The sequence below is a fragment of the Rhipicephalus sanguineus genome, chromosome 2 (assembly GCF_013339695.2).
Source record: "Rhipicephalus sanguineus isolate Rsan-2018 chromosome 2, BIME_Rsan_1.4, whole genome shotgun sequence".
NCBI classification, from domain to species: domain Eukaryota; kingdom Metazoa; phylum Arthropoda; class Arachnida; order Ixodida; family Ixodidae; genus Rhipicephalus; species Rhipicephalus sanguineus.
Window position 1 is genome coordinate 76,332,567 of NC_051177.1, and position 13,802 is coordinate 76,346,368.

A 13,802-nucleotide genomic window follows, 5' to 3' on the forward strand; every position below is an offset into this window, starting at 1 on the left:
CAAAAAAAAAAACCAAATACAGTGAAACCCGGTGATACGATCACAGCTCATACGAATTTCGGGGTGATACGAATTTTTCGTTGGTGCCCGGCTAAGGCCCATTGGCCTGCAATGTAATGGAGTACGGTGTTGCGAACCGATTTTCACCCAGCGACGTTGATCGAACGTACGCTACCGCCGAGGTACGAAGGGGGGCTCTCCGCGCGTCTCGGAGACGCGCCAAGCACGTGCGAGCGCGGGAACACAAGCGTGGGCATGCGCTCCGCACCACCAAATCGTCAGATCATGGTGTAAGAAAAAACACTTTCCTAAGGGTGGGCGAGGACAGAAAGAAGACAGGACGGTCTTGGCGAAGGAGTCAGGCCTCACAACGTCAGCATGCGCGACCGTTGAGGTCGCACTTGTGCGGGCACGGCCGTAAATCTCCAAAAAAACATCCCGAACACCTCCACAATAACAAAATCATAACACAGGACCGTGGTTCTGTAATTCTGTGGCCTGATACATCGCGCAAAGCGTTTTCTTTTGTTACTTTGGTGCAGTATCCGGTGTCGTGCAAGAAAGCATACTAAAATTTCGAAGGGGCTACAGCTGTCGCGGGTCACAACGCACTGGTTCATTAAAAAAATACGCGCGTATGCGCCGTATATTTACGGGTGCTGGTATGATTGCCGACCCCTAAAAACTTAACTGACAATCATTCAAGGTTCTTCCTGACGTTGCTGTGGCCCTGAAAAAACAATAAATGAAAATGTACGCCAGCTTTCTTTTTCGCATGCTAATTTTCCACGCTTTCGGTGATACGAATTTCGGATGATACGAATATTTTGTGGTCCCGTGAGATTCGTATCACCGAGGTTTCACTGTATATCTTAGTTATCACCTTGAATGCAGCACAGCTGCCAATTAGAAAAACTTGTTCCCAGCTAACACCGGAGACAAATTAAAGATGTAAAAGGATATAATGCATGATCGATTTTTCCACACTCTTGATCAATGTAAGCTTTTCTTGAACCTCAAGAAGGAAAGTGTAGAAGTCTGCAGGCAGCTGGACACAAGACCTGCAGTCAAAAAGGAAGCAGTCACATTTCAGAAGGCAGGCACCAAATGGCAACCTGACGCGTAAGCTTGTATATGTGAGCTGCAAGTTGACATCCTGTATTTTACAATAATAAAACAACCCAAGCCTGCTTCAGAGAGTAAAAATATCTGAAAAGTCTAACCAATCTGAACACGTCCAAAAAACAAAGGACACTCACTCACTAAGCACCAACAGTAAGTTGACGACTTATGGTGTTTTATATCTCAAAGCCACCTTTGGCTATAAGTCAAATGAATTAAATCTTTATTTCCACCATGTATAAATTCACAGGTGGGGATAATGGGAAAAAAAGCAGTCAGCAGGCGGCTTGGCTAGTCCGCAGTCCCGTGTAATGCTTGGCTGTGGGCATCAGCAATGAAAACAGTCAATCAACTTAACAAATAAGGAATCTGAACTCCTATTCTAAAACTAGGAGTTCTTTAGCTGTTGCTTGCCAGGACACAGAATTCCGTATTTACTCGATCTACCGCGCCCTCGATTATAACGCGCACCCCGTTTTCCGCGACAAAAAAAAAAAGAAAGTAATACATCGATTGTAACGCGCACCCATTTTGCGTGAGAGAAAAGAACAAAAAAAAGTCCGTAGGAGTCAAACTTCGCACATTCAGAAGAACAAGTATTTGGGTTTTAAAGAACTAAAGTTTCAAAAAAGTAAAAACACAAAGTCAAAAAGCGGGCCTTGCCGCTAAAGCTGTCACCACTACGGCGGCGATACGAGTCTCAGTCGCGTAATGGATCAGTCCTCGTCGCTGTCGGACAGCTCCTTGTCGCTGTCAACACTCTTCGATTTCGGGAAACCGGCCCTGCTTTGGTCCACTGAAACCTTTTCGTGAAGCTTTGCTGTAAAAAATCTTCTGCTTCTGTTTGCGCCAGTCTCGCACGCACGTTTCGGGAACTCCGAACGACCGCGATGCAGCCCGATTTCCGTCCGTCTCTGCACATGTAATAACTATTCTTTTAAATGCGGCATCGTGGTGCACTCGTCGAGTATTTAGAGTCGGCACTTCCATGTCGTCGATGCGAACGCAGAACGGGATGACAATCTCCTCAGCACACGAGAAATGGCCAAGGCGCGTAGGAGGCGGCCATTTTGAAATGCCGATGGCAATATGATAACAGTTTTTCTTTTTTTTCGGTACTCGATTCTAACGCGCATGCGATTTTTGGACTTGTTTTACCGGAAAAAAGGTGCGCGTTAGATTCGAGTAAATACGGTAGCTTTGTATTCGAAAACACTATTGTAATTTGCAAGATAACAATCTGTCTTTGCATCTTCAATTAGCTTCCCAATCTTGTCCGTTCTTTAAAGGTTCGTGTCCCTATAGGCTTCCAGTTCTTACAGTAGTACGGCACAGCATAAAACACGACGTAAAAAGGCAGGCAAAAGAACGGAAAGCAACTCACCGATAGCACCGTGGATGGTGCCAAAAAGCACGGAGCCCTGCGTGGGTGAGGACGTCTCGCCAGGATGCTGCATCACGAGTGAGCCGTGCCGGAAGACGTTGACAAACTCCCCCAGGTGGAACTGCCCCACTTCCTGCAGGTGCTGCCGCTCTTCATCGGTCGTGGCCGCACTGTCAACAAGCGCAGTGAAGTTGAGCAGATAAGATACACGTACATCAAACAGCCACGAAGAAAGGTTTTCAATAGGGGTGTGCGAATATTCGAAATTTCGAATATTTTTCGAATAGTGTTTGCTATTCGATTCGATTCGCACTGAAGTTTTACTATTCGAACTATTCGAACTTCCCAAAGACAAATACAGTCAACGTCCGGTTGAAAGTGACCCCTTCAGATTTTCAATTTGCTTCACCTCATTACACTTTCGTATTGCGGCAAAGCTGCCTTTCAAGCTCCGTTACGGTCGAACTTAGTCGAGAGACAGTCAACGTCCGTTTGGAAGGGGTCTCTAGATTTTCAATATGCTTCACCTCATCACAACCCCATATTGCGGCAAAGCTGCCTTTCAAGCTCCGCTACGGTCGCAAATGTATTAACTCAAGAAAACGCTGGTTCCAATATGGAGATGAAAGATGTGGCAGAGTTGGGGGCTCAATTAATGCTGTTTTGGTCCTGAAATTTGGGCAGGAAGTCTGAAAAATCGGACGCCGAAGCTTTTTAGCATCCAAAATTTTAGATGTTCTTATATATCGACGTCTACGAGGCAGATTTGGAACTCCGGACTTGAAGGGAGCACACCCTTGTCCGCCACAGCAGTTGAAAGAGGAGGAGAGGCTGAGGAAATGGCATCTCTGCCTATCACGTGTAAAGTGTTGTCGGCAACACTTTGGTTGCACCAAATCATGTACATAAATACAATTCGGCCTCTACATTGCCTCACTCTTGATAAGAAAGACAACTATGAAATATGACCCCACCAGCGCTTCATCAACCTAGCGAAAAGAAACACTTTCATGTTGCGATCTCACAAGAACATACTTAGGGATTCTCTGCAACTTTTTCTGTAATTTCACTTCGAATTATTCGAAAAATGTTTGAGAAATATTCGAAAATTATTCGAAATGATTCGATTCGATTCGCACTCAATCTTTATTATTCGAATTCGCTTCGCACCCAAAATTTTGCTATTCGCACAGCTCTAGTTTTCAATAAAGTGAAATTTAAGCTTACTTCTCTTTTACATGCATGCATAGTCAGAGTAAAAACTGGAATAAAGGTAGGTTTCTTTCCCCCGTAATACCACAATGACATATTGGCCCCCGTCTTATGCACTCGTCATGGGCGGAAAAGCTATGCAAGTCTGGCAACTAAGGGCGACTGAATTCAAGCCCCTCAATCACCATCACCAGCATCACTTTGTTCAATGGGGTGGCTCCACTTTGCGCCTTCGCTGTTCTCCTGTGAATCTATTCGGGCTCCATGCTGCTCTTTCTCCACTTTTATAAGAGGAAGCCGATGGCAGTTGACCGTGGCTAATACATAAGTACACACACCTGCAGTGGGGAAAGCTTCAAGAGTTGTTACATCGTCTGTACTGCTACTGCACATTGCTCCCTTTCAAAGTCCCTGAAATGCTACTGGGCGTTGCTTGTGCTCCATCGAACATTAACGTGAAGGAGGCAGAACTCTCAACAGTTTGAAGAAGAAATTTTTTAGTTTAAATTTTACGTTAAATTTACAATTTTCTCTCTCTGTTGGCAGCGACACGCGATCTGCCAACCAAGGGATTTCTGAAATCGGGAGACTCGCCGTGGGGGGGAGGTAGCAGAAAAAAATTGTTTCGGGTGTTGCCTGCGATTGGTCAACAGAATTGTCCAGCATACGGCACCCCCCGCACCCGCGGAACATTTGAAGAGCACCTGCGGCCTGACTGAAACACTGTTACTATAGAAGTGTTCCAGCCTCTATACTGTCACAGCACCCTCTTCGAATTGGGCCATAAAATGGGGGAAGTGTCCACCAGTGTCAGCAGTTGGGGAGTGTGCGTGATTATGTGCCTCTGGTGAAAGGAGGAGAGCCCGGCGGGCGACAGGAAATAGTAATGGCCAGAGAACATTTTGAGCTGCGTAGACACACTCCCTTTTCTTTAGTGTGTCATCACGAAACTGGGTTGAGGCAGTTTATCGGGAGATTTATGGCTGCGATCGTACAATCGGGAAGACAGGTCAGAAATCGGGGGTCTCCCGCGCAAACTGGGAGAGTTGGCAGCTATGGATAAGGAATGCCAATTCATACTTTCTGGTTGGTACTATACACTACCGTTTAATGCATAATTATGCATTGTCCCTTACATTAACAGGGTTCTTCTGTACAAAACCAGCACGTTAACTTCACAGCAATCTATACCTTCAGCAAGGCACCAAAGCAGCCAAACAAATTGTGTAGAAGTGCACATTTTGCAGCAAGCGCACCTTTTTCTTGCTATAGAGGAGTGCGAAAATGTGCAATAACTATGAATTGGTGGCTATGGAGTTGAGCCACTACATAAATGATAACCTTACTGTGTTCACCAGCACAACATGAACCACCTACCTGTCCTTCTGGCAAACAAACAGATTTGTCGTAGACTCTGCCCCGAGGAAAGTGTCATCATCCAGGATCTCCACAGAGGACATCCAGTTGGTCTGGTAGTCTCTCGCAATCTGGAACACAGTTCAGCTCATTCAATCACAAATTAGAGCTTTCCATTGGCTTAAATCTTGGACCTCTTCTTTTTATGCACCACGAATGCAGACATATAAAAACAAATGGATAACTGGGGTTTAACCCTTCGAGGCTCAGTGGTGTAAACACCACACAGTGCCATCAACAAGTCCCAAATGGTTGATGTCATTTATTTTTGAAAAATCATGCCAACTTTCAGACTCTTTTTCTTTTTTCACCCCAGCAAGTTCTGTCATCTGTGGGGATGCAAGGAATTTTCTAGAGCTCTACTCTTCCCGGTGCAAACTAATAAAAACACCTTGTTGCGTGAATCCGACCTTCAAGCTCAGCCAAGGTCAGTACTGGTGAAGACCTTCAGTGAAACACTAGTGCAGCGTGTTCGCAAAAACGAACAGCGGCTCAAGGTCAGTTTTTCATGCCACCACTGCCAAAGGCATTGCCTACATCCAAGTTCACTGCGAGTTCGTGCCTAGAGCACCAAGTAGTGTGTGTTGTGTATGTTGTGTTGTGATGCAACACATTGGTTCCTTTGTCACAGTGGGTAGACTTATCATCCTTGCCTAAACCAAGACGCGCAATGAAGCTTTATCTCTGAAACCAATAGTCTCATCCTTTCCCAGAGCAATCAAAACTGAGCTATTGCTTGACAAACTTGGTTTAAGCACATTGAACCACGTCAATTTTTTTCTTGCGCCACTGACCTCTGGTTCGAAGGTTCCTTCGTTTCAAGGTACCTTCGCTTCCAAAGTACCTTCGCTATCAAGGCATTCCAAGGTTCATTTAGGCTGGCATGGTGGCTATCGCTTGAACATCCACAGGACAGTAAGTTTGGTTTTGTCTTGCAGGCAGTTTCAATTTGGTGCACTTGCAAAAAAACTGATGTCTACATTCTTGAAGGATGACCGCATCATACAATGAATCCTCGTTTATCTGTAACACTTGAGCAGTGTGCTTAATTGGGCTGGTTGATGCATTGTAGATGAGGAATCTATATTCTTCATCTATATGTACCAGCTTTAATACGCAGAGATTTCTGCAAGCACATGAGCATTTTTGCATTCTCACCTCATCACAGTGCAGCTGCTGCAAATTGAACCTATGACCTCGTGTGCATTCCAACACTTTCTAAACAAAAACATATTAAAGGCCGCAGAGCATGCAGAGCAAACTAAGGCATGACTGATAAAACAAAGCATCTCTTGTCATACCTCCTCGAAGTTTCCCTCCAGGGGCTTGTACGCCAGCAAGGACATGGACCGCATGAGATCACCAACAAGCACAAAGTCACCCTTGGCACGCAAGTAGAGCGCCAAGATGTTGTTGAAGTGACTGCACTCGTTCCGCAACTCTCTCTCCGCATTCCATTCAAACAGGCGCACTGTGCTGTTGATGGCGGCCAGAAGCTTGCCGTTGAACTCCAGCATGGAGTAAGGCGCTCCTTTGATCTCCTGCTCCGCTACGTGTTCAAGCTTACCTGTGTAAAAGAAGCATCACTATCACCATGTTGGTCCAAGAAAACACACACCGCACCTGTGCATGATCAGCAGTGAGGCAGCCGAACATGAGGCAGCCTAGCTGCACAAACACACATGTACTGAATATGTTTGTTTGTCCCGCCACAGTAAGAGTGTAGTAGATGATGCACTGCACCGAAATTGCTTGGGACAATCGACGCCACGCGACAGCAGGTACCACATTTCGATGAATAGCACCAGTTTTCGCTCAGTAGCAGATTGCTGTACAAATGTGTACAGTACACAAAAACAAAAGCTGCACAAGTTGTCTGCTATCACAGAGTTCCCTGTCATGGCTCTGATATGCTTCTTGTATTGCCACTACGCGCCACTGCTTCTCGAGCTATCACACAGCTGTGCGAGAGAGCCAGAATTTTTCCCACACTCTATGTTCTGTGTCGGCTCTTGTGACGAGCAGTTGCACTACTCTGCTCTCTTCTTCAGCTGCAATGTTTTGATATGCTTACTAATAAAATGCATGACTATTCTAAAAGTCTCCAAGGTTATTCCTGCTGTTGAAACACAGACACCTCAACTTAAAAAACTCACAATAACGAATGCCTGTAGCAAAATGATGCAGTGTCTGCAGTACGCTTATATTGATCTGCACATAGGTATAACTTGAAGGTCAAAGCTCTCGATTTGTATGGCTTTAATTAGCAAAGGTTGATTACGATGAAGGTGAATCAGGACCACAGATGTCTGAACAAATAAAAAGAAATCGAAGCAGATGTGCATGTGGACAGACAATACCTTCAGCACAGCACTAGTACTACAGTCGAACCCACTTATAACGATCCCAGATATAACGATCTATCGGTTATAACGACCATATTTCGGTGCACTTACGATTTTCCTATGCTAACCATTGAAGCTGCGTCCACATATAGCGAACATTTTTCAAAGCCTCCTACTTTTACAACGAACACTTCAGACGCGGTCGCGGTAAAAATATGGCGCACACGAAGCGAAAAAAAGTTAAAACATGCCTTCTAAAGCGTGACAGGGGCGCGCGCTCTCGCGTGCCCCGCTTCAGTTTACTTGTGACTAAGATATCCCTGATCGGCGAGCACCGCACGCAGATTTCGGACGCTGCGAGCGAGGTCGCTCACGTTCCAGACGTTTCTTCAGTGGCAGAATGGCAGTGAGGGAAAAAAAAAAATAGTAGGCAGCATGAAGCCTTGCGGTCAGCTTTCGCAGGTAACCTTTCCTGACGCCGTTCTCTGCAGCTACAACCGCCTGCGATGAACCAAACAATGCCTTGGAACGCAAGAAGGCATAAATGCAAGGAGTGATAACCGCGATAACTTTCCATCGCAAAAAAATTCACTGCGTCCCTAAACTCGTTGACGCCACAATGTGCCGCGAAAGGTCGTCCGTCTTATCGGTAACGGCAGAGACCGGTAGATCGGTAATTACGACTGCCGCGCGATTGCGGCGATGCCTTCGCGGATAAGCATCAGAAAAGAGCGAAGGCGAGGTGGCAGCCGTCGATGAACGTGCCATTATGACTTACAGCCGACAACCTTATCACAGTCATCTGTAGGTATCTGCTCGGCTGCGCGTGTGACGTACGCCGCACACTGCGGATTGACGGCGGTACGAGCGCGCCATGCTGCCATTCGCAAGTTCGCCGCGTTGTGCGAGACCGCTTTAAAGTGCGCGTCGCTTTGTAGAAACGAAAGTTGCTCGCTGTTGTTGAGCGGCGCGGGTACCGAGAAACGTCGATGCACTGACAGCGAGCGTATACTGCGTGTTTGACTAGGTGACAAATCAAGTGCGCCGCGCATCGTCGTGCAGGGCCGCGAGAGCATCGCGGAGACGTTGAGTGCGCGTTGCTTGCAAAATGCTTGTTTTCGCCGCGTTGAACGAAGAGGCTAGTCGCCGCACCTGTGCACGGTCCGGAGTGAAGCAAGCACGAAGAACGTACAAGCGCGCGCATACGGCATACAGCAAGCGGCCCGGCAGTGACTCCGCGAGCCGAGTACGTGACGCGCTGCACGCAACTAGTCAGGGACGATCGGCTCCACATCGCGGTACCGCGCTTCGGTGAAAGGGTGTCAGCTCATTGTAAATGCGTTTAATTCACTCGTGAGCACGCAGCGGGCGTCGCTTCACGACGCGAAAAGGCTTAGTTTTGTCACCGAAGGGGTTGTTAGCACTTTAATAAAAGTGCACAAAGAAAAAAAAAACGGCTTGGCCGCTAAGCGCACGTTTTTAAGGGCGAGTCCATATACAACGAACTACTGATATAACGACCACTTTTCGCGATACTTTCGAGTTCGTTATAAACGGGTTCGACTGTACATGAGCATTACTTACCGTCAACCCAGTGGAAGACTACTATGCGACCCTGCTTGGGGTCTGACTCGTCGGGCAGCACATTTGCCGTTCCAACAATGTAGTAGGTGTTGGGGTCATTGCCCAGTCGAGTGGACACGATGCTCATTGCATACTCTGTCTGCATAAACTGGTGGGCATGTAACACTGCAAGAAAAGCACGAGTTCTCTGTTACACTAATGCTCTCATAACCATACTTCTAGTATGTTTTAATTAGACCCACAAGGGTGGCAATCACCATTGTCCAATGATCTTCATCGACTGAACATAAGTCAATACAAGTATCCTGCTTGTCAATCATAAACCACAACTGTTTTTTCTAATTAGAAGCTTTGGTGTGTAGTACACCAAAGACTGGTTCATTTCAAAGCCCACTAAGCCTCCTGAGGTCTAAATTAAAAGTTTTGTACTTGCCTCAAGCAATATGTAACAATATTTATCCCTAGATGGCTCGCAATTTAGAAGGTTATTATTTAGCAACAATGATGACTGTCAACTAAAATGTCCCCCCAACTGCAACCAGTGTAATTTAACAATTTCTTAGGGGTGTGCGAATATTCGAAATGTCGAATATTTTTCGAATAGTGTTTGCTATTCGATTCGATTCGCACTGCAATTTTACTATTTGAACTATTTGAACTTCCCAAAAACAAACACAGTCAACGTCCGATTTAAAGTGAGCCCTTCGGATTTTTAATATGCTTCACCTCATCACATCCCGGTATTGCTGCAAAACTGCCTTTCAAGCTTCGTTACGGTCGAACTTTGCCAAGAGACAGTCAACGTCCGATTGGAAGTGGTCCCTAGATTTTCAATATACTTCACCTCATCACACCCCGGTATTGTGGCAAAGCAGCCTTTCAAGCTCTGCTACGGTCGCAAATGTACCAACTCAAGAAAACGTTGGTTCCAACATGGAGATGACAGATGTGGCACAGGTGGGGGCTCAATTAATTCTGTTTTGGACCTGAAATTTGGGCAGGAAGTCGAAAAATCGGAAGTCGAAGCTTTTTAGCATCCAAAACTTCAGATGTTTTCGTATATCGACGTCTACGAGGCAGATTTGGATCTCCGAACTTGAAGGGAGCACACCCTTGTCCTCCACATCATTTGGGCTTCCACAGAAGTTGAGAGAGGAGGAGAGGCTTAGGAAATTGCATCTTTGCCTACAACATGTAAAGTGTTGTTGGCAACACTTTGGTTGCACCAAATCATGTACATAAATAAAATTCGGCCCCTACATTGCCTCGTTCTTGATAAGACAACTATGAAACACCACCCCACCAGTACTTCATCAACCTAGCGAAAAGAAACACTTTCATGTTGCTATCTCATAAGAATATGCTTAGGCAGCCTCTTTTTTTTTCTGCAATTTCGCTTTGAAGTATTCGAAAAATATTCTAGAAATATTCGAGAAATATTAGAAAAATATTCTATTCGATTCGCACTCACACTTAAATATTCGAATTCGCTTCGCACCCAAAATTTTGCTATTCGCACAGCTCTACAATTTCTTGCTGGGAAAATTTTCAAAAATAAAATTCTGTAGCTTGACATGACAAAACCCCGAAACAGTTATAAGGCACACCATAGCGGGAGGTGCCGTATTATTTCAGACCACCCTGGGGTTCTTTAACGTACACATAAACCGGAATACACAGGCATTCATTCCACTTGCACCCCACTGAAATGCGGCCGCAGTGGCTGAGAAGGAAGTGACCTTCCAGCTTATCAGTGCAACGCCCTAGCCGCTAAGCTACCACGACAGGTCAAAATAAGAAAATGAGAAAAGGAGAAACCACATAAAGGACATGCCTTCGAACGTGTGCTGGTCGATGATAAGAAGATTGTGAACTTCAACTTCTTGGCCAAGCTGGTCATTGCCAGTACTCACCGATCCTGGCTTGAAGACAGTGCTCATATGGGAGCTGCAACAGTATACGAGGTGGTACATGAGCAATACGCATTCTCAGTAAGCAAGAAGTGCAAAAGGAAACAGCAGCCAGAACTCGCAATAAAGTACATAACCAATTCACCCCCCAACACATACACACACACACAACAACTAACATAAAATCGAACACAGAAAACAAAAGAAAGGATTTAGCTGTGAGACCTCGCAAATAGAAAGTGGAGCAACAGACCTGTAGGTAACATTCTGTGCTTGTGTGCTTGCACTGGGCCTCACAGGTGTCAGGCCATTACTGCCCAAGATGTCATTGCGGATGGTGATAACCCCAAACGTTTGCGTCGCCTCCTGGTAGGCAATTCTCCTGCACACATAAGTACGACCAACATTAGGTATGTGAAAGCAAAAAATAGTTTAGAGGTTTATCACCAACAGCACATAAACAAAGGATTGTCTAATGATTGACATACAATAATAAGATCCCTTCTACCAAATCAAGAAATGAAATTTTGCTACAATGTAGAACAGCTTCTCACATCTCTAGCACCGAAGCCATGGTGAAACTAAGTTCTATATCATCTTCCCAACTTCAAGTAGAAAGTGCATATGGTTAGTCCCACAAATGATACAGCAATGGTAGCCCCTTCCACCCTTCAAAGGGCCCCAAACCAGCTCCGATATTTTTTCAAACATTTCTAGTAAACATGCACATTGTGTGCAGAATGCCGTCACGATCAATGATGCCACGCGTGGCAGCGCTACATGCTGCGGGCACGCCACAAATTCCAAGAAACAATTTCTTCTCCTCTCCGGGTCCTTCCGGTATGCCTAGTGACGTGTGTGACGTCAGCATGTTGAATCTGTGATGCGGTATGCAGGCAATGCTGCGATTCGTCAAACAAGAACTACGACTTCCGGTTAGTCTGCAAGCAGCTGCCCGCGCTCCTTGCTGTTCTTCGTCGTGTTGGCCATGTGTGCGCACTTGCGAATCGGCAACTGCAGCCCGTAACGTAACTGCCAAATCACTAACGTACCAGCCCAGTCACGCCTTGCGGTCTGATAAGCTGCGCAGATGGAATCCGGCAGTGTTTTGCGCTGGCTTTCACGCCTCGGTGCTTGGCTGCAAAAGCACCGACTGGAAAAACGAAGAGACGCGACAGTGTCACCGTACGGGTCCATCATGTTGGCGATCCTTTGAAGGCATGCGTGCAACACAGGGTCCATACCGGCACAATTTATACGAGCAAGGGCCAGCACGGCAACTACAGCGGTTAGCTGAGAAGCACGAAGTTCACGGAGTCGCGGCAACCGGAAGTGCCCGCTGCTTCGAAGAGCGCGTCAGCGATGACGATATGTCACGTGAGGTTGCGAGGGGCACTCGGCGAGGAGGGCAAGGCAGCTTTGAGAGAGGAGACCATCAGACGAGTGGAGGGTAGCGAAGGAAAGAGTGAAATGAGCGATCGCAGTGTTTCGATCATCAAATGCGCCTAACTCCGCTATTACGGCACCGTTTCGAAAAATTTCATGGCTGCATCATAGACTCGTGCACAAACGTCACGCCACAACTAAATTTCGACCTCTGGGTGGTTTAGGGGCCCTTTAAGAATAGGATGTGTGAACGAAATCCAACTTCTGCTCCTGATAGTGGCATAGCCAAGAATTACGGCAGTTTTGAGGCATTCTTTCAGCCCAGAGAATTTGAGGAAGCTCTTCCCACATGTTTGCAACATGTTTTTTGTTTTCCCAAGAATTAATGGTACCCATATACTGCTTATTGACAAGCAACAATCCTCACTAAACACCCATAACTTCTGAGATGGCTAGCGAGAAGGGAAGTGTCTGTTCAAGTGCCTCGAACTCACCACAGCCGTGCTAACAGTAACACGCCCATATCAGCATGGTACACTATACAAAAGGGAATCCCTTATGTGTCTTCCTCAATACAATAGAGAACAGATTACAGTGAAACCTCGGTGATACGAATCTCACGGGACCACCAAAAATATTCGTATCACCAGAAAGCATGGAAAATTAGCATGCAACAAAAACAAAAGAAAGCTGGCGTACATTTTCATTTTTTGTTTTTCAGGGCCGCAGGAACGTCAAGAAGAACCCTGAATGATTGTCACTTAAGTTTTCAGATGTCGGCAATCATACCAGCACTCGTAAATATATGGCCCGTATGCGCGTATTTAATTAATGGACCACGTGCGTTGTGACCCGCGACAGCAGTAGCCCCTTCCAAATTTTAGTATGCTTTTTTGCATGACACCGGAGTACTGCAGCGAAAGTTACAAACGTAGCGCTTTGACGCGATAGATCAAGGCCACAAAATTACAGAACCACGGTCCTGTGTTATGATTTTGTTATCGCGGAGGTGTTGGGGATGTTTTTTGGGAGATTTATGGCCGTGCCCGCACGAGTGCGACCTCAACGGTCGCGCATGTTGACGGTGTGAGGTCTGACTCCTTCGCCAAGACCGTCCTCGCCGTCTTTCGGTCCTCATCCACCGTTCATAGGATGTCTGATGCACGAGGCAGCCACGTGTAAATACATACGACAGCAGCCCGCGTCGACGCGTTAGAAAAAAAGCATGACGCTAATGTCCTCTGTAATCTAAACGCGAAGGCACACGGAGGCACATAAGAGCCTCAAAGATTCGCGCACACAATCTCGGAGGCCGTGAAGCGTCTCTGAAGGTTTATTCTGACCCTAAGAAAAGTGTTTTTCTTACACCGTGATTCTGACGATTTGGCGGTGCAGCGCGCATGCCCACGCTTGCGTTCCCGCGCTCGCACGTGCTTGGTGCGT

The 13,802-nt window shown here is 46.3% G+C and overlaps 1 protein-coding gene across 1 annotated transcript in view; it reads right to left on the reverse strand.

Annotated features, from left to right (window-relative positions):
* The window catches only part of LOC119383203 (DNA damage-binding protein 1), a gene marked incomplete at its 5' end in the record, with an annotated part of 46,556 nt that overhangs the window by 12,426 nt on the left and 20,328 nt on the right, over positions 1 to 13,802 (reverse strand). The window contains 6 exon segments of the mRNA XM_037651240.1: positions 2,507 to 2,676; positions 5,096 to 5,205; positions 6,436 to 6,701; positions 9,064 to 9,228; positions 10,898 to 11,010; positions 11,227 to 11,355. Of these exon segments, the coding sequence (XP_037507168.1) occupies positions 2,507 to 2,676; positions 5,096 to 5,205; positions 6,436 to 6,701; positions 9,064 to 9,228; positions 10,898 to 11,010; positions 11,227 to 11,355 (953 nt within the window).